The sequence below is a fragment of the Xenopus laevis genome, chromosome 1S, assembly GCF_017654675.1.
Source record: "Xenopus laevis strain J_2021 chromosome 1S, Xenopus_laevis_v10.1, whole genome shotgun sequence".
In the NCBI taxonomy this organism is placed as follows: domain Eukaryota; kingdom Metazoa; phylum Chordata; class Amphibia; order Anura; family Pipidae; genus Xenopus; species Xenopus laevis.
In genome coordinates, this window is record NC_054372.1 from 150640857 (window position 1) to 150661222 (window position 20366).

At 38.4% G+C, this 20366-nt stretch overlaps 1 protein-coding gene across 4 annotated transcripts in view; it reads left to right on the top strand.

Moving 5' to 3' along the window:
• Positions 1-15973, top strand: part of kdm2b.S (lysine (K)-specific demethylase 2B S homeolog) — a 32020-nt gene extending 16047 nt beyond the window's left edge. For 2 of the 4 annotated variants that reach the window (XM_041580370.1, XM_018244192.2), the window contains 8 exons: positions 1480-1566; positions 1841-2107; positions 4631-4669; positions 6644-7314; positions 8750-8913; positions 10213-10374; positions 11545-11763; positions 14836-15973. In XM_041580370.1, coding sequence (XP_041436304.1) covers positions 1480-1566; positions 1841-2107; positions 4631-4669; positions 6644-7314; positions 8750-8913; positions 10213-10374; positions 11545-11763; positions 14836-15017 — 1791 coding nt within the window. In that variant the 3' untranslated portion in view covers positions 15018-15973. The remainder of the gene's footprint in view (positions 1-1479; positions 1567-1840; positions 2108-4630; positions 4670-6643; positions 7315-8749; positions 8914-10212; positions 10375-11544; positions 11764-14835) is intronic. The other 2 variants (XM_018244196.2, XM_041580371.1) reach the window with 2 other exon arrangements.
• Positions 15974-20366: the final 4393 nt, after the last annotated feature.

Here is a 20366-nt window from a genome sequence, read left to right on the forward strand (position 1 = left end):
GAATGTTTTATGAACCGACTCCACAGCCATGGTTCATATAAAATTGATTGGACCATGTCAGTATTACTGGGAATGTTAAGGCAAATTTTTTATTTTTAAAAATATACCCAAACCCCCCATCCTCCCACAGTTTCGGGTCCTGTTTGATTCTGTCCGGCACTGGAGAGGGTGCTATTCTTCCATAGGCTCCAGTAGTGTTTTCATTTGAATTTGGCTTGGAATTGAAGTATCTCGCTGCTTACAGCCCAGTATGACTGAAGAAAGCAGCTTGTTGTCTGCCCCCTCTTCCCATTACTAAACTGCAGGTACCACTGGGCTGGGGGTGGCATGGGGACATTTTTAAGCAGTTTAGTAATACTGACACGTATCTATGGATTTTTATAGGAACATGTCCGTATCGCTTTAATGTGCCAGGGGGAACAGATATGAAAATCATGAGACCATGTACAAATGACAGATAAAATGCATCAAAAGCAACAGCAAAGCACTCTTAAAGGGATAGATGGACACTTAAAAAGGATAGTTCCCAAATGCCATAATAATTAGTAAAGAATTAAATTGGCATCTCTTTGACCCGTTCTTAACAAAAACTTTGAGGCTTATATCCAAGTCACAATGGCATAACCAAGAAACCCATGGACCTCTCAGAAAATGAGTAAACAAAGTGATAGAGCCTGCTAGATTATCTTTTACCTAACCAATTTATACATTTGGAGACAGCCAGAGAATCAGAAAAAGGCTTCCAATTGAATCCCATAAAATGAGAGCCTCCCTCAAGGACTGTACTCAATTTGAATTCACAATGTTGAAGTGTTGCTAAAGAAAAATGTAAAAGCATTGTATAACGCTGACAAATTCACAGATGAAATTTCTGTCATGAAATCTATCATCTATCTATCATTTTCCCACCTCTGCTGGCCATTTTGCAGATGTTAAAAGGGGGTGGTTATTATTAAAATCTATATTAAGTATTACAGTAGCCAAAATAATTTACTCTAAAAGAGGTACATTACATCATTAGCTGAGCCGAACTCTATACACAGAGGGGTTCTACTTTACATTTAATTTCTTAGACTTTGCTTGCCATCTTGCATGGAAAATTATTATTCAGCCCTGTATTAAAAACATTTTATAAATAAGAGTTGTTATTTATATGTAGCATATTAAGTGTGAGCTGTAAAAAAACAGAAGGTTTATATTTTATTGGTATTATTAATAACACCTATTTTATAAAGCACCAACCTGTTTCACAGCATTGTACAATAGATATAATAGATTACAATAGATAAGTATGTACCATAAGCATACCAATGACATACAAATTCTGATTTTCAAAAATCTATATGTTTTGTGTATGATTTGGTTAGATTAGGAATACACGTTTACATGTTATTGTCTATTTTGGGAGATGTTTATGGTTGAAATGGGAAGTAGCGTGGTGCTAGATATGATGTGTGATGTCTCTTTATACTTCTACAGACAAAGGAGTCAGACGGTGTAGTAAATGATGAACTTCCAAACTGCTGGGAGTGCCCAAAATGCAATCATGCTGGGAAAACTGGAAAAGTGAGTCTAAAGTAACTGCTGTGATAAGTGATTTTCAGTGCTCTTGTAGTATGTTGTTAATTGGCTAGCCGTTTAAATCCATACTTTGTAAATAAAGTTATTTGCATTGGACAACTAAATTTTAGTGCACTATGGCCCCTTTGCTGTTATCAAAATTACTTATTTACACCACTTTAATATATATATTTAAATATACATTATATCAATAATTGCCGTTTATCTACCATCTTTAAACATTAGATATAAAGTTGCTTTTTTTCTTTGTCACTATTTGGTCTACAAGCAAAAAAGAGGCCCGGGATTCAAATATGCTTCCAATCTGCCTGGGTCGCTTCTTAAGGAACAGAAGGTGAATCGAGACAATAAGTTAACTGAGATTGTGAAAAAGAAAGTGGAGCGAGAAGAGACCCCAAAGCAGATCCCAGAGGAGCAGCCGAAAAAGAAGCCTACTGAGGGAATCATTAAAAAGAAGCCAGAGGATGGACATGTTAGGAAGAAGAGAAAATTTGAGAAGCCTCCAGATCCCTCAGTGAGGAAACGGGTGAGAAAAAAAGGAAAGATGAGTGGTATAGAAAATGGAAGAAAAATGGGTTAAGGAGGCTAGTTTCTATCTATTTGATTTAAGAAACTTTGATTTAGGTTTTGTGAAAACAGGGCAACATATCGTCAAAATGCTAGGGCAATAATCACACTTGTGCCAAACAGGTTGCCATTTATAATGGGAAGTACACCATGACACATTTTCATTATTAATTGAAAATACTTTTTACAGAGAAGGACAAACTGTGGACAAATTGGCGTGTAACATCGCAAAGGGGTTTATTAAGTGCCCTTCCCATGGCTTTCTGGGTGGGTGCCAGCTCTGCTCACCATACTAGAATGCTTATACAGAAGCACACAGTCCAATTGACTTTTGTAAAAAGTATTCTATTACAGTAGGGGAACTTTACAGTAGGGGAACTTTCCCGTCCCCGACTCCCCAATTCTCCATCCCCTTTAAAAAGTTGGTAGATTTTTATCTTAAAGTACCTACACCTCAAAGGCTGGTGGGAGATGTGGCAATTCCAGGGTGATTAGTCACCCAGTGACAAATCTCCTCTTCTTTGGGCGACTAATCTTCCCGAAATGCCTTCCCGCCAGCTAAAATGTAAATCGCTGGTGGGATGGAACTCTGATCGCTTCAGCTTTCCAAAGTCACACGAAGTTTCCTTGTGAGGCAACTTCGGGCGACTTTGGAAACAAAGCAATCCGAGCAGCGGGATTGTATTTCAGGGAGATTAGTTGCCCGAAGAAGAGGAGATTTGACGCTGGGCTAGTAATCTCCCCAAATCAGATCATGTGCCACCACCCTAAAGTTAGGACCACACGGGCCACAATCATCAATCAAGTCAGTAATCGTATGCCTTCTTTTGTCTTTCATGATGGTATGAATTCATTGTAGTCAAACTATGCAAAGCCCACAAACTATTCACAGAAGGAATCTTCTTCGAATAAATTCTGATTCTAAACCTTTTTTGCATAGAGGCATCGCTTAAGGCCTCTTCTGAAAACTCTCTATAGGCATCTGCTTATCACTTATGTATACAGTTCCAAGACTAAGGGGGTTATTTATCAAAATCTGAAAAATTCTCACTATTTCTGAAAACCATTCCCAACTAAATCTGCACGAACTTTCCCCCCCTATTTATCAATACAATTTTCCTGAAAATTTCTTGTGAAACTCGATAAAATTGTGAAAAAAATTTCAATCGTACAAATTTTTCGTATTTTTTTGCTGAAAACTGGAACTTATAATATTTGACGCCTAAAACCTCAGACTTTTCGGATTTGATGTCAAAACCACAAAATCTTCGGATTGTTGAACTAAACAAAGCACAAGTCAGGATATCAACGGGACATCTGCCGTTGACTTCTACATGAACTTGGCAGGTCTGAGTTGGAGTACTTTTTTATTCTGACTTTTAACACCATGGAGTTTAATAAATCTTGAAAAATTCTAGTTTTTTTGCTATTAAAAAAATGGTGCTTTTATGGACGTTATTAAATAACCCCCTAAGTGTTAAGAGATGCAGGATAAAGGATGTTCCTGTCCCATAGAGCTTTACAGTGTAAGTAGGAGGTTGCTGATTGCACAAATATGAGGAAACTAAGTGCTACAATTAGCTGTGGTTGAAGCATATCCTTAAAGGGATACTGTCATGGGAAAACATGTTTTATTTTCAAAACACATCAGTTAATAGTGCTGCTCCAGCAGAATTCTGCACTGAAATCAATTTTTTAAAAGAGCTAATTATTTTCAATTTTGAAATCTGACATGGGGCTAGACATATTGTCAGTTTCCAGCTGCCCCCAGTCATGTGACTTGTGCTCTGATAAACTTCAGTCATTCTTTACTGCTGTACTGCAAGTTGGAGTGATATCACCCCTCTCCCCCCCCCCCAGCAGCCTAACAAAAGATCAATGGGAAGGTAACCAGATAGCAGCTCCCGAACACAAGATAACAGCTGCCTGGTAGATCTAAAAACAAAACTCAATAGTAAAAGCCAAGTCCCACTGAGACTGATTCAGTTACATTAAGTAGGAGAAATAACAGCCTGCCAGAAAGTAGTTCCATTTAAAGGGCAGGCACAAGTCACATGACAGGGCAGCTGGGAAACTGACAATATGTCTAGCCCCATGTCAAATTTCAAAATTGAATATAAAAAAATCTGTTTGCTCTTTTGAGATTTGAATTTCAGTGCAGAATTCTGCTGGAGTAGCACTATTAACTGACGCGTTTTGAAAAAAACACATTCTTCCATGACAGTATCCCTTTAAGTGCCAAGACTGAATCAGATGTGTTTATTTTAAATAGAACGAGGGAGTAATTAGGGGATGGAATTCCAGAGGTAAGACCAAAAGACCGCATACAGTAGTAGAAGTGGGTGACCAGGAGGCTCTGAGGAATGGCGGAGTTGTCTAGGAGGTTTTACTTTTTTTTACATTTTGATATAAAAGGCATTTAGTCTATAAATAACTAAAATAACTTTATTAAAAGTGAATTTCTTTTACATCTTATTTTTAGTTAAAGCTTGTAAAAGAAGAGAAGCTCTTAAGGAAAAAGGTATGTTATAGGTTTTTAATGAGCTATTAAATTAAATGCAGATGTAGTAATAGCTTGCATGAAAAAGTCCAGGTATTTTTTATCTGTGTTTAGGGGGGCGATTCACCCTTAAGTTAACTTTTAGTATGTTATAGAATGGCCAATTCTAAGCAACTTTTCAAGTTGTCTTCATTAATGTTTTTAAATTATTATTCTTCCTCTGACTCTTTCCAGGTTTCACATGGGGGTCATTGACCCAAAAACAAATGTTCTATATGGCTACGCATTTATTGTTATTACTACTTTGTATTACTCCTCTTTCCGTCCAGGCCCTCTCCTATTCATAATTCAGTCTCTTATTCAATCAATGCATGGTTGCTATGGTAATTTAGACCCTAGCAACTAGACTACTGAAATTGCAAACTGGAGAGCTGCTGAATAAAAGGCTAAATAACTCGAAAACCACAAATAATAAAAACCAATCTCAGACTATCACTCTCTTCATCATGCAAAAAGTTAATTCAAAGGTGAACAACCCCTATAATGTGTTCACATGTGTTTAAATGCATTACATGAAAAAACTAAATACAAAGAACCGTATTAGAACTGAGAATATCCTGTATTGAGGGCTCACACAAGTATACGGATTTCTGCTTTCTAATACGGTTCTTTGTATTTAGTTGTCACTTTTGATACCCAGGGGAGCGCCCACTGTATTCAATGTTATCAGGTTACTGAAATATACAATTAGTGCACCCTCTAGTGGTAGTAGGTAACATTCTTTGTAATTACGTGAAAAAAACACAATGAATGGTCTAAATTTAATTTGCATTTGACAATTATAGATATGTGTGTAGTAATTATATAGTCTGATAAATATAAAACTCTGCCCTTAGGAACTGCCAGGCAACATAACAATAAGTTACAATGAGACAAGCTTAGTCCCATGATTTTCCATGATTTAAATTATTTACCTTCATTTACTTCAATTAAAAACATAGAAATTTACAAGGCAATCATCATGAAAAAAATTAGCTTCATCTTATCAAAATAAGAAACTTTCTCAATCCATTCAATTATGCATTTGCCACATTTTCTAAAATAATCCAGTTGCTCTTCACAAAGCCTCTCTCAGCAATATGTTTGGTTTTATCAATGCAGACTTTGTGTTGATTTTTTGATCTAGCTCTAATTTATATCATTGGTCTGTGGTCCCCATTTATTGAAAACCCCTATGTATATGACCCAATAGTAAATTCACCTCTATAATTCACCTGAGGTGAATTTCACCTGGATGTGGGTGCCGAACCCTAAACCTTCAGCTAAGGTAGCAGAAGACCATAGGAAAAAATGAGCTGGCACTAATAGAAACTCCAATTTACAGTAAAGAAGTAATGCCAATAACTTCTTCAAAAAGCCTTATGCTTTTTGTGCTACAAGGTATTTAAAGGGTGGTACATATTTTATCTTTTATTATGATTTAAACATTGAAATTCTGAGACAATTTGCAATTGGTCTTTGGTTTTTTATTTTATTCAGTTATTTCGCTTCTCATCAGCAGTACTCCAGTTTGGAATTTGAGCAGCAATCTGGTTGCTAGAGTCCAATTTACCCTAGCACCCAGGCAATGGTGTGAATGAGAGACTGGAATATAAATAGAAAGATAAGTAATAAGAAACTGCAATCACAATAAAATTGTAGGCTCACAGAGGAATTGTTTTCTTTGTTTTTTTTGCTGCCCAGGTCAGGGACCCCACCTCAAAGCTGGATAAAGGAAGGCAAATAATTAAGAAACTATAAAAAAATACAATTTAAAACAGGCCATTCTATTACATATTACCCCTGTAATAATAGGCTAAATATTCACAGACAATAGAAATGATTCAAAGATATACTAGCAATTGGAAACAAAGGAAGAAAAAAAAACCCAGAATTCGTTTTATTATCCAGACAGATTCTGATAACATTCGAATACATATATGTTCTTTATTCCAGAGGAGATCATGGAAGACACCAGATGAACGTGCAATGATGGCCAAAACACTTAGGCGTATAAAACAAGAGCCAGATGATGATTTGACTGAAGCAGCGCCAAAATCCAAGGAAAGTGACCAGTCAAGGTCTAGCTCTCCTACTGCAGGACCAAGCACAGAGGGGCCAGAGCCCAAGGACAAGAAGAAAGTTAGGAGAAAGCGGAGAGTTTCTAATAAAGAACTAAGCAAGGAATTAAGCAAAGAGTTGAATCAGGAGATACAAAAAACTGAAAATACGTTGGCCAATGAGAACCACCATCCTATTAAATCTGAGCCAGAAAGTGACAATGAAGAGCCAAAAAACTGCATATCGAGCAATGGGGAAATTATGCATCATTTTAGCAAAGGATTAAATGGCACCCCAAAGGAACTGAGGCATGAGCTGTTTCCCAGTCCGAAAACTCCCCCAAGGGTTATCACACGCCCACCACCTTCCTTGTCCCCTCCTAAGTGCATGCAAATGGAGCGGCATGTAATACGGCCACCCCCTATTAGTCCTCCCCCAGATTCCCTGCCTCTAGCAGATGGAGCAACCCATGTGATGCAGAGAGAGGTCTGGATGACCATTTTTAGCTACCTCAGCCACAGGGACTTGTGCATTTGTATGAGAGTCTGCAAAACATGGAACAGATGGTAATGACATATTTTTTAGTTTCTGTTTGTATTTGTAAATACTGATACAGGTCTGTAATCTGTTATTTCATACTTCTTAAAGGAGCACTAAACCCTAAAAATGAAAGTTTCAGCTTGTCAATAGCAGCAATGATCCAGGACTTCAAACTTGTCACAGGGGGTCACCATCTTGGAAAGTGTCAGCGACACTCACATACTCAGTGGGCTCTGAGCAGATGTTGAGAAGCTAAGCTTAGGGGTTGTTACAAATTTACAAGCAGAACATGAGGTTTGTCTGTAATATAAGCTGATGCTACAGGGCTGATGCTAATTGCACTGGTTTCTGTATTAATTACTAATCAGCCTTATATTGTGACATTTATATTCTGTGTACTGTATATTGTGAGTGGGTCCCTAAGCTCAGTAAGTGACGGCAGCACAGAGCATGTGCAGTGAATCAGCAGAAAAGAAGATGGGGAGCTACTGGGGCATCTGTGGAGACACAGAGCTTCACTGCTAAAGGGCTGTTGTTGCTTGGAATGATACAGAAGCCCAAAACACAATGTTCAACATTTCTAACCTACTTCTTTAGTAAAGCTTTTAGTTCTCCTTTAAGCTGGCTGTATATACCCAGATTTGGTCTGGCATTGTGGCCAATTTAGAACATAATGCCTGACAGTCTTGGAATGTAACCAGATTGAAGTGGGTTTCAACAGACGATATCTCGGATGTATTCAGTTATAAAAAGATGGAAAAAGGTATCTGATGAAGTACTATGCTGTAGGTACATCTTCTACTGGTAGATAATGAAATAGACAGTAGCTGCAGCTCTTCATTCCCTGTTGTGCCAACATTTGGGCCCACAAAAACTATCAATCAAAGGTTGTTATACACATGTTTGGGTATCTGGATACCATGGAGGATAAGCCACTATTTTAATGGAAAGGGCATTGTCAGAAAGACATGTACCTTGTATGTGCCAGTAGTCATCAGATGATAATTACCTGAAAAAGTCATATATATCTTAGTAGTGACAGTCACCCATTGATATCATCAAATAGGCAATACATGTAGAGACGTTATAATTAGCCGACAGAAATCCTCAAACCTGACCGATTGCCATGTTACGAAAAATGGACAATCCACACACGAAAATCATACGAATCTCCATTTCATACGACTTAATCTTTGTGTCTATGGCCAGCTTTAGTGATGGGGGAAATCAAATTCCTAAATTTCACTTGTGGTAGAACAATTTGCCTCTGAACATGTTTCAGGCATGACTAGGCCATTTTGACATTTCTATATGTGACAAGTTGTGAGACAAATGAACTGTTTGTGACTGGCCCTATCTGCCTTTCCTACTTGTCATTCTATTTCATTGGCGAATAGAAAAATCGCCATCACTGAGCACTGAACGGAGAGTGGTACTAAAATATATCTTGTTTTCACACAGGTGTTGTGATAAGAGGTTATGGACACGAATTGACTTAAACCGCTGTAAATCAATCACCCCACTTATGCTAAGTGGCATTATTAGGAGACAGCCAACCTCACTTGACCTTAGCTGGACAAACATATCCAAAAAACAACTCAGTTGGCTTATAAACCGGCTTCCAGGTAAGATATGGGAAGTTCATTGATCTGCAGAATGGCTGCAGCTGCTAATATTATCGCCCTAACCCGAACTGTAATATTTAAACATGAAAATGTGTTGAGGGGCATGATGTGTCTGCCAAGCACATAAATATCAGGAAATGCAAGCATAAAATGACCAGTAATCTTTTCTTATAAGTAATGTAAAAATCCGAACCAACTATAATACTTAACACAGTTATCACATGTTTTCAGGCAAAAATAAGTCTTTTTATTCTGATGGTAATATTCCTTAAAGGAGCTGTTCAGTATAAAAATAAAAACTGGATAAATAGACAGGCTGTGCAAAATAAAAAATGTTTCTAATATAGTAAGCCAAAAATGTAATGTATAAAGGCTGGAGTGACTGGGTGTGTAACATAATAGCCAGAACTCCTTCTACTTCCTTTTCAGCTCTCTTGGTTTCCACTGACTGGTTACCAGGCAGTAACCAATCAGTGACCTGAGGGGGGAGGCACATAGGTCATAACTGTTGCTTTTGAATCTGAGCTGAATGCTGAGGATCAATTGCAAACTCACTGAACAGAAATGTCCCATGCGGCGGCCCCCCTTCAAGTCGCTGACTAACTCAGAGTTAGAGAGTTGAAAAGCAGGGGTTCTTTTACATTATGTTAGACATCCAGTCACTCCAGCCTTTATACATTACATTTTTGGCTAACTAACTATATTAGAAACATTTTTTTATTTTTCACAGCCTATCTGTTTGCCCAGTTTTTATTTTTACACTGAACTGTTCCTTTAAACATATGCTTGTTCCCACTTCCACAAAGATCCTGCCTGTGCATTAGAATTGAATCTATGAACTGATATCATAAAAATCAATGTTTTCCTTCACTGTCTGCCAAATCCCCATCACCAAGGTGCATTGGTAAATTACATTTTCAGATTGGACTGATCTTACTGGAAGACCTGCCGAAACTGAGCCCCAAACTGAGATACATTCCCAGCTGGTCAATCACTATGGTTGAAATCAACAAAACGGCATTTTCAACTAAACTTGGTGACCTCTGCCTACTGTAGATTCTGATCAGCCTTATCTATCCAAACAATGAGAGTATATGCACATTTATACAATTTTTAGTTAAACTATTAAGTAGTCTTTAGTGTGGGGTACTGTTTTGGATCACAGCTTATATATCAGCAATTGTATTTACAGGTATGTGTAGCCAAAATGGCCAGTGGGCAGCTATCCATATTCTTTATGTGTTGGACAGGCACAACAATCTGATTTACTATATTTACCATTATATTTCTTCCCAACAGCTCTTCGGGACCTTAACTTGTCAGGTTGTTCTTGGATTGCCGTGTCGGCTCTTTGTAGTTCCAGCTGCCCCTTGCTTAGGACACTGAATGTTCAGTGGGTAGAAGGGCTAAAGGACGCTCAGATGAGGGATCTCTTATCTCCTCCAACAGATAATAGACCAGGTATGGCTAACGTTTCTGTCTGCCTAAACTGTAGAGCTTACGTTTATTTGGAAACTGATGGAAACTAAATACAAATGAAGAATGCACATATAATAAACCTGTATCATTTTCAAGATCATCACTGTAAATATCACATCAACAAATCCTAGTCCGATTAGCAGTGCACCTTTACAAAGAACAAACAATTATTTGTTGCTATTGCTTTTTTTTTTGTTTACTATTTTTATTCTTAAATTATAGCTTTGAAATATTTTTTTCCCGTTCTCAAATAATCTCTGTAGTAGTGTTGTGTGGGCCGGTGCTTGGGTTGGTCCAGGCCAATGAAACACTTTTTTTTAAGTGAGCGAGTGGCTGTTGAGATCAGTCCAGCCCCTTTGGCGGGCCTCCTCCTGGTCATCTGCCTCTTTTATTTTTCACTTGCACCTCCCTGCCCCCACCAGTGCCATCACAGATAAGATCGGAGGGTCAGATGTAATGGTGGTCTTGGTTAGGAAAGGGCATGTTCAGTGGCATAACAATTGAGGAAGCAGACCCTGCAGTAGGGGGCCCGGGGGCACGAACTGTGGGGTCTGCTTCCTCTATAGCTAATAAATAAAAAACCTCTGTTCCACCAACTTTTCCAAATATTTGAGGCAATTTCTCCCAACTTTTCACCAGTAGTAAGTGGTGTTTTCACCTCCAGCCACAGGGACCAAGTCATTGAGTTTGGCCAGTTACATCCAGACTCGTATGACCATTGGTCCATGTCTGGAGCCCCATAGGCTAGTGTTTGAATTGTAGTTGATCAGTCCAACAGCACATGTATGGGAGGAAACTGATTTGACTATTGATGTGAATGTAGATTCTTGGGTTGATCAGTACAGTTTAGCAATGTACCAGTGCTATGGGTCAGCTGGGCTTCACAGGTCCATATAATAAAGCACCTTTAACAGGTAATATACTTTATAGGAGGATGTCTCTACTGCTGGCTTATCCCCTCCCAGCACTTGAAGTGCCACTGCAGTTTACAGAGTGCCTGAGCCTGGGATATTATCTGTCCACCCCATATTAAGCTTATATATGAGGTGCTCGGCATTATATATGAGGTTCTCTACATTATATATGAGGTTCTCAGCATCTTGCAGTACAAGTATTGATTGTAGAACCAACTGTTTTGTCTTTTCCATGCAGGCCAAATTGATAACCGCAGTAAGCTGAGAAATATTACGGACCTCCGCCTGGCAGGATTGGATATCACAGATGCCTCGCTTCTCCTTATGATCCGGCATATGCCTCTCCTTGCCAAATTAGACCTGAGCTACTGTAACCATGTTACGGATCAATCCATCAACCTGCTCACAGCAGTGGGGACCTCCACCAGGGATACCTTGTTAGAAATTAACTTGTCAGGTAAGTAATTACGGAAGCTTGCATTGTATTGCCCTTGTGTTATTGTTTATAGAGTCAGCAGTAGGTCACAGACTCTGTCTCACCTAGAGATTATTTGTAGTTATTTAGTGCATTTGATTATACTGAGATCATGGAGTCACCATATATTGTATATACAGAAGTGCCATAGAATTCTTACAGATGTACATAAGGAAGAAAGTAAGGCAGAGAACTTTATTGGTACAGGCCATTAGATTGCTTGGCAGGCCAAGTCTTACTGATCTGCAGTAATTAACCTGTACCTATATTTTACTTGTGATTAACAGAAGTAACATGAATATCAATACATTTTATTAATATGGTACAGTATATGCTAAAGCATAATATGTAAGCAAAGGTTCCTGTGCTCACATATTAGTTTCCCTGAAAATATTCTTCTTCCTTCTTTAAAGCTCCCTATATTGGGCTAGCATCACACAGGAAGATTAGTAGCTACTACTTGTTTTGTTTTTGTTATGCAGTTGCACTCCCCCACACTAAGAGAGATAAATTACCAGTTTAAAAAAAACTTGCCCCCTTTAAATACTACCCCGGTATAGAGCGGCCTGGTGGAAGATTCTCAACTTGCCTCTTGGCAGAAACAGCGCTGGGTGGTGGGTTCATTACACAGTTTAGTAAAATGTCATTAGGATACAAAAAGTTTGCATGTGCTATAACAGGTATGGGATCCATTATCTGGAAACCCATTAGCCAGAAAACTCTGAATTAGGTAGAGGTTTTCTCCTATAGACTCCATTATAATCAAATAATTAATTTATTTTTTTATTTTTATCTGTAATAATATAACAGTACCTTGTACTTGATCCTAACTAAGATAAAATTAATCCTTGTTGGAGGCAAAACAATTATTGTTTCAATGTTTAGTAGACTTAAGGTATGGAGTTCCAAAATACAGAAAGACCCCTAATCTGGCAAACCCCAGGCCTTGAGCATTCTGGATAACATATCCCATACTTATACAGTAGGGATGTGCTGGCTAAAAGTCTACCCACACCCGACCCTAACCCGTTGCGATCCCCTATTTATATACCTGTGCCGGCCCTGCTTTGATGTAACAGAAGGGGTGGGGCAAGCAGATGTGAGTATATAAAAATCTGCACTTGGAGGCAAAAGTGGGGCACTAGAATGTTTTGGGCAGGGTGCACACAGGCTAAAGTTCACCCCAAACCTGTCTGTGAACATTCTGCTGACGCCTGCCCGACCCGTGGATCCCGCACATCACTACTGTACACTAACAAGGTAGAAACAATTATTTGAAGCAAACAAATATGAATATTGTATGAACAATCCTCAGGTGTCAATCTCCGTAGCTTTAAGTCATGTGACACAGAACATGTTCATTGTGACAGCGGCCCTTTAATAGTGATCTTCTTTACTCACACCTACATGGTAAAGGAGAATACAGTGGCAGGCACATTCGCTCACCTTGGAATATGCCACATTTTGTTGCTTTACAGCCTGGAATTAAAATGGATTTAATTGGGTTATGTACCATTTACTGTAAACAACATACTTACACTTTGAAGTAGCAAAATCGTTTTCTTATTGTGGATGTGGTCCATTTGCGCAGGCAGATTTGCTGTATGTTGGCTAGTCCTATGATGATTGTGCACCTCAATTTTCAGATAGTGTCACAGATTCTCAGTTTGAACGAGTGTGGAATTTGGGCCACTGCAGAACATTCATCCTTTTAGTTCTCATTTTAAAGGGAACTAAAGTCTAAAATAGAATCGTGCTAGAAATGCTGTATTTTGTATACTAAACATAAACATGAACTTACTGCACCAGAAGCCTAATAAGACAAATGTTTTATGCTTTCAAAGTTGGCACAGGGGGCTGTCATCTTGTAACATCTTTGCAATACCAAGATTACGCACATGCTCAGTGTGGTCTGGGTTTCAGTTGGGAGGTTAAGCTTAGTGATCGTCATAAATGATCAAAACAGCACAAGTCAAATAATATCTGCCATAGAAGCCGATGCAGCAAGACTGATTAATAATCAGAATATACAGACTGCACTGGGTCTGCAGATACAAATCTCTAAACAGTCGCCGGCTGCTTTACAGGGAAACAAACAAAGCTGCTCGAGTTCTGGGGAAGTCCCCCCCCTGCTGTTCGTAAGTATGATTGTTTCCCTGCAGAGCAGTTAGGGACCGTCCAAAGTTTCCTATCCGCAGCAGTCACAGCAAGTAAAACAAATGGGGAATTTCACTGCATACAATCTGGTTTCTGATAAAAACTGTACACTTTTTTAATCAAAGTATATTGGAGATAGGTTTCTTTTTCATTAAAGAAAGTATAAATGGGATTTTATTTTTTTTCAATTACATCCCCTTTAATGACCTTGTCTTTGGGTGATTGTCCAGCTCTAATATTAACTCAGTATATTTCCTGGCACAGTCATTCCAATTGTGTCTTCTTATTTCCATGTATCAGCGTGTGGCCTAGTTCTAATATGTCACATTTGTTTATTTGGTTGATGCTGATCCCTTTAAAGGGGACCCATCACCGTAAAAAAAGTTATTCAAAATCCGATTTTATCACATTCAATTATACTATATAAATTATTTGAATCTTGCTTCTTTCAGTCTGGGAATTCATAATTATAGCAAGCCATTTTGGGGACACTGTTATTAAGACAAGCCTTGCATCACCAGAATGGTGGACCTGATGTCCATCCCTATGCCCTGGCTACACAATTAAATAGTTAAGAGATTGGGGGGAATGTGGGGGGAGCAGTGACATGAATAGAAAGTGAAAGTAATTGTCTGCACCGCCTCGATGCCTAAGGCATAGAGGAGGGGCAGACAATATTTGATTGACAGCTGAGCTTACAACAGCTATGAATGTTTTAATAAAAAATATAAATTGGATTTTATGTTTAATTTGAAAAGGACTTTTATTATACAGTTTTTGTGCCTGGATGACAGGTCCACTTTAAGTCCCATTTTAGCAACTTGCTCACTCGTACCTCAAACTTGTTTTTCTTTTTTTAGCAAAACCTGTTACATCTGTATTTTGCTTTATTTCCAGACTGCAATAATGTTACAGATCAGTGCCTGACTTTTTTCAAACGCTGTGGGAGTATCTGCTCGATTGACCTCCGATTCTGCAAGCAGGTTACCAAGGAAAGCTGTGAGCAGTTCATAGCAGAAATGTCTGTGATTGTACAGTTTGGGCAAACCGAAGAAAAGCTTCTTCAAAAGGTCAGCTAATGTGACTCCATCTGCTGCTGAAACAGAACAGTGGCCTTATCAGTAATGTATTGTACCCAAGAGCGACTTCTCCAGCACTCCGCACACCAGCTGCTGAAGGTTGAAATTCTGAACCAATGTTTCACCTTCTCAGGACACTTAACATTACAAGGGCATGTGCTTTTGCTTGTGTTCATTTTATGGGCTCCAAACTGTTTCACTTTTCTAGTGTCTTCACTGAGCATTTAATGAAGCTTTCCCAGATTCGGTGACCATCTTTACATTCTGCAGAAATTATTTTTGTATAAAGGTATTGAAAAGGTATATTTCAAGTCCATGAATTGAAAGCAGTATTTGTTCTTTGGGCTGGCGAGCTGTGTACAGTAAGTTATAAGGAAGCATCAGCTGAGCCCAGATCAGTGTGTAGAGCTACTTATGAAGCATGACTTAAAGCTCTTTCTGCATATGCATGCATTGATGTCCATGTATTCATTTCAGCCATTTTGGAAATCAGCATCTTTAGACTGAGCACAGTATGAGACTGTCTCTGATGCAGAAAGTTAGCCAAGAAAAAAAGTCCATCTCGCCTCATGCAAAGCTTCCAGCACAGTAGGGCTCAGATTGAAACATACAGAAGTGCCATTCTTGTAGTTCTACTTGTTTTTCATAGGCTCCCCTGGGCCAGTTTCTTGGACGGAGGGGAAATTTGAACCAGTTTCTTGGTTATTCTTAAGTTAAAAAAAAAAAAGACCAGGTACCAAGAAGAGTTTTTCTTCAGAGACCACTCGTGCATCTCTTTTTGTAAAACAGATGTTCCTTTGCACTGGAAATGTAACAATGGTCAGTCCCATGCAAGTCTTTCCCACTCCTAGGCCATGGAGTCAGATGTATACTTTTTTTTTATTGTAAGTAATGTTGTTGAATTTAAAGTGGATCATGTTTATTTATGGACACGTTTATTAAAATATTTTACAAGATGGTCTGTGTTTTATTTTCCTACAAGACAGGTGACTTGACTCATGATATACAGGTATGGGATCTGTCATCCAGAATGCTCCGGGCCTGGGGTTTTCCAGATAACGGATTATTCCATAATTTGAGTCTTCATACCTTAAAGGACAAGGAAAGTCTAAAATAGAATAAGGCTAGAAATGCTGTATTTTGTATACTAAACATAAACTTACTGCACCACAAAGCCTAATCAAACAAATGATTTATGCTTTCAAAGTTGGCCACAGGGGGCTGTCATCTTGTAACTTTGTTAAACATCTTGGCCTGACCCTGCACATACTCAGTGTGGTCTGGGCTGCTTAGGGATCGTCATAAACAAAGCTGCTTGAGTTCTGCATGGCTGGGAAGTAAGTCGGGGGCTCCCCCTGCTGTTCATAAGTATGATTGTTTCATACTTATGAACAGCATAGGGGGAGAATTTCACTGCATACAGTCGGATTTCTTATAAAAACGGTACATTTTTTAATTAAAGTATATTGGAGAAAGGTTTCTTTTTTCATTAAAAATGGGATTTTATTTTTTTGCCTTTCCTTGTCCTTTAAGTCTACTAGAAAATCATGTAAACATTAAATAAACCAAACAGGCAGGTTTTGCTTCCAATAAGGATTAACTGTATCTTAGTTTAGATCAAGTACAAGGTACGGTTTTATTATTACAAAAAAAAAAAACTTTTTAAAATTAGGATTATTTGGGTAAAACGGAGTCTATGGGAGATGGCCTTTCTGCAGTTTGGAGCTTTCTGAATAACGGATCCTATACCTGTACCTTATCTGGGAGTTTATCTGATTTCATCCACACCAAGCAGATTGACCTCAACATCAGGACTCACACCCACTTACTTGCAATGGAAATTGAGGTTAGAGTCCTGACAATATTTCTCTGCAATTTTAGTGGCCTGAGTGGGGTCACATTGTCAGTGCTCACATGTGACTTCAATGCAAGTCATCTGGTACAAGTCATCCTAGGCTGATTTAGTTCCCCCCTAAAATCATAAACACTGAAAGCAGCTTGGGATGCCTGGAATTCAGTATTTGGTTATCTTAAATTTTCATCCAAACAGAATATAAAGCCGTGGTTCTAAACAGGGATGCACCGAATCCACTATATTGGATTTGGACGAATCCTTAGTGAAAGATTTGGCCGAATCCGAACCCTATTTTGCATATACAAATTAGGGGTGGGAAGGGGAAAAAATTTTTTACTTCCCTGTTTTTTTTTGACAAAGTCACGTGATTTCCCCCGGTCCCTAATTTGCATATGCACATTAGGATACGGATTCGGTGGTGCAGAAGGATTTGGCCAAATCCGAATCCTGCTGAAAAAGGCCTAATCCCGAACCGAATCCTGATTCGGTGCATCCCTAGTTTTAAAGCAGAGAAACTGCATGCTTTTTCACAGTTACATTTTTTTTTTTCAAATCTTAATAAGCAAATTAGGATTGAGGATTTGACATTGAGCCAAAAATAATGAATTGAGTGGATCCCTACAAGAAGCCAAGGAGGGTGCTTGTTGTATGAAGTTCAGTACTAAATGATATGATGGAAGTGATCAAACACAAATCTTTATTTTCTGTAATAAAGCAGAATACCCATGTCATTATCTTGCCGAGCCCCAGCTGGTACATACAGATACACTATAATATTCATCACTTGCAGTTTAATTAGAAAATATTTCCATACGTAACAAGATCCAATGATATTTTTCACATACAATTATTCAGCCATTTTGAGTATGAAATAATAATATTGAGCCAGACAAAAGCTTATGTACATGGATGTGTATAAACATGTCCCCCCAAATATTACAAGAATGTCTCCCCCAAACTTTCTAAATTAAACAAATGGTTGGTTTCCTGACACCAGGTTTATTATTATTTGTTCTCCCTATACATCACTGAAGTATATAGTTTGTCTGGATACTCCTGAGGAAGATCGAAACGTTGAATTTAAATAAATATTTCCCTATTTTTGACTTAATAAAAGGAAAAATGTAATTGGCTGTTGTGGGTTGCACCTATGTTCTGTAATGGGTTCCTTATATTCAAGGTGGTGCAAGTCAGTCCACAGTGGCGTAACTACAAGGGGGTGCAATGACACCCAGGCCCTCACCCCCTTAAGGCTCACTGGAGCCAAAATAAAAACAGTTAAGCAATGCATCTCTTCAATGAATGTTTTATACATTCTATTGTGTTTAAAGCAGCACATTTTCTTAGTCTGCATAATATTTGCTGTCATCTTGATTTTATTTGATTAATTTAAAAATCAAATACAATGTTTCAAAACCAAAAAAACAGTTAAATTGCTAGTGGGAGGGCATGGGAAGCCTCACTAGTCTGGTGCAGGTTAGTTGGTTACACCACAGTCAGTCCATACTGCAGTTCTCCCACTGGGGTACTTAGGGGCATATTTATCAAGGGTTGATTTTCAAATTGAAAAAACGTAATTTGAATTCAAAAATCCCAACCAAAATTAAGTCAAACTTTTTTCTGTGGTCAAATAGGTCCGTATTCAGCCGAATTTGAATCGTACGAATCGAAGGAATATCGCATTCGATCAAATTCGATTCAAAGTTTTTCCCCCCAAAAAAACGTAAATTTTTCTAAGTCCATCAATTGACTCCAAATAGGTTCTAGGAGGTCCCCCATAGGCTAAAACAGCAATTCGGCAATATTTAGATGGCGAATGGTCGAAGTCAAATTTTTAAAGAGACCTTACATGATCATTTTCGATATTCAAATTTTTTTCAAAATTCGAATCGAATTTAGTACACAAAAGATAGCTCGAAATTAGAATTTTTTTCATCTGAAAATTCACCTTGACCTTTGATAAATCTGCCCCTTACTGTAAGCAGCTTAGGGGGCTGCTCCCACTATTCCCGGACAGTAGGTTCTACCAGGCTAACCTGGTGGGAACAATTCTTTCAAATATAAACCTGTTTCAGTTTGGCCCACACAATAGCTTATATAGAATACATTTAAAAAGTTCTGGGAGGACATTCCCTGAGAAAAGCCATGATATTACACAGAAATCCTGTTTGTAAAATCTGAGTACATTCCATTATATCCTGAGATAGGAAAATGTTCCCTTGTAAACATCTTTACTTGGATATAAAATAGTTCATACGACTGAATTCTCAGAATGTGGATTTTTCTATTTACACAGAACACATACATTCTATTACAGATTCACAGCGAATTACATTCTGTTACATTTCTGTCACTGTTAAACTCATTTGTTTCCTATTGAGGCTTCTTGCTTGTTGCATAATTGTTGTCTCTTTATACTCTCTGCTTTCCTACCCTGAGAGTCCTGAAGGTTTCATTCCTGTATCCTTATACATCACACTATTATGGGCACCTTCAGAGAGAGATGGGAGTTTGCTTTTCACTCAATTCTGATCTAAGATGTAATATTTGTGGTCCATTTGCTTCCTCACTAGTTTGGTGAATCACTGTACAGGTATGGGACCAGTTATCCAGAATGCTTGGGACGTAGACTTTTCTAATTTGGAACTGCATGGAAGTTAACATGTTAGGCTGTGAGATATGGAAATATAATGTGATTTTGCCCTGTTTAGTGAAAGAAATAACAAAAACCGTCTGAATTAAACCAATAGGGAAAGTGTATGTTCAGCACAAGCCCTATTTATCGCACTCATGTTGGACACAGGGACATACTTTCCTTTTGGGGACACGAAGTTATTCATTGCCGTGACTTTAAAAAAAGAAACTGCAATTGCAGCAACTGATCATGGCGACTTAGCGCCCGTAGGTTAATGCACAAGTCGCAGTCTGCCACCAGGATGAATTTGGGGTCTAGCGATTAAAAACTTGCATCAACTAATCCCCACATGAGTCTTCACCCAAAATGTCATCTTTGCATTAGAACTGTTACTGTGATATAGACGAGGATCTAAGACAATTATGCAGCTGCACCTTTTCAGTTAGTTCATTTTTCCCCCTCTATCTTAAGGACGACGGCACATGGTAACATTTGCCACTTTAGTGAATCTGCCCCTATGACTTACTTCGCCTTTATAAAGGAATTAGAGCACCTTAAAATCAAAGGCCCATTTAGTTTGTATTAATGAAACACTGAACCTCTTTCCACTCTTCACAAAGGCATAGAGGGGAGCTGCCATCAGCGGGTTTCTTAGTCACCCAATGAGAGGGTTTCCTGGAATCTTTCCAAAAATGCCACCACATACTAACTAGGCTAAAAGCCTGCGCCTACAGACTCCGATCTCTTTACAAGCTGTAATATAAACATTTCCACAAAATGTTATGGGGATAGCATTTGGAAAGGAAGAGAAGTATTAAATATTTCATTCAAAAAAAGATTTGGTTTAAAGGAGAAGGAA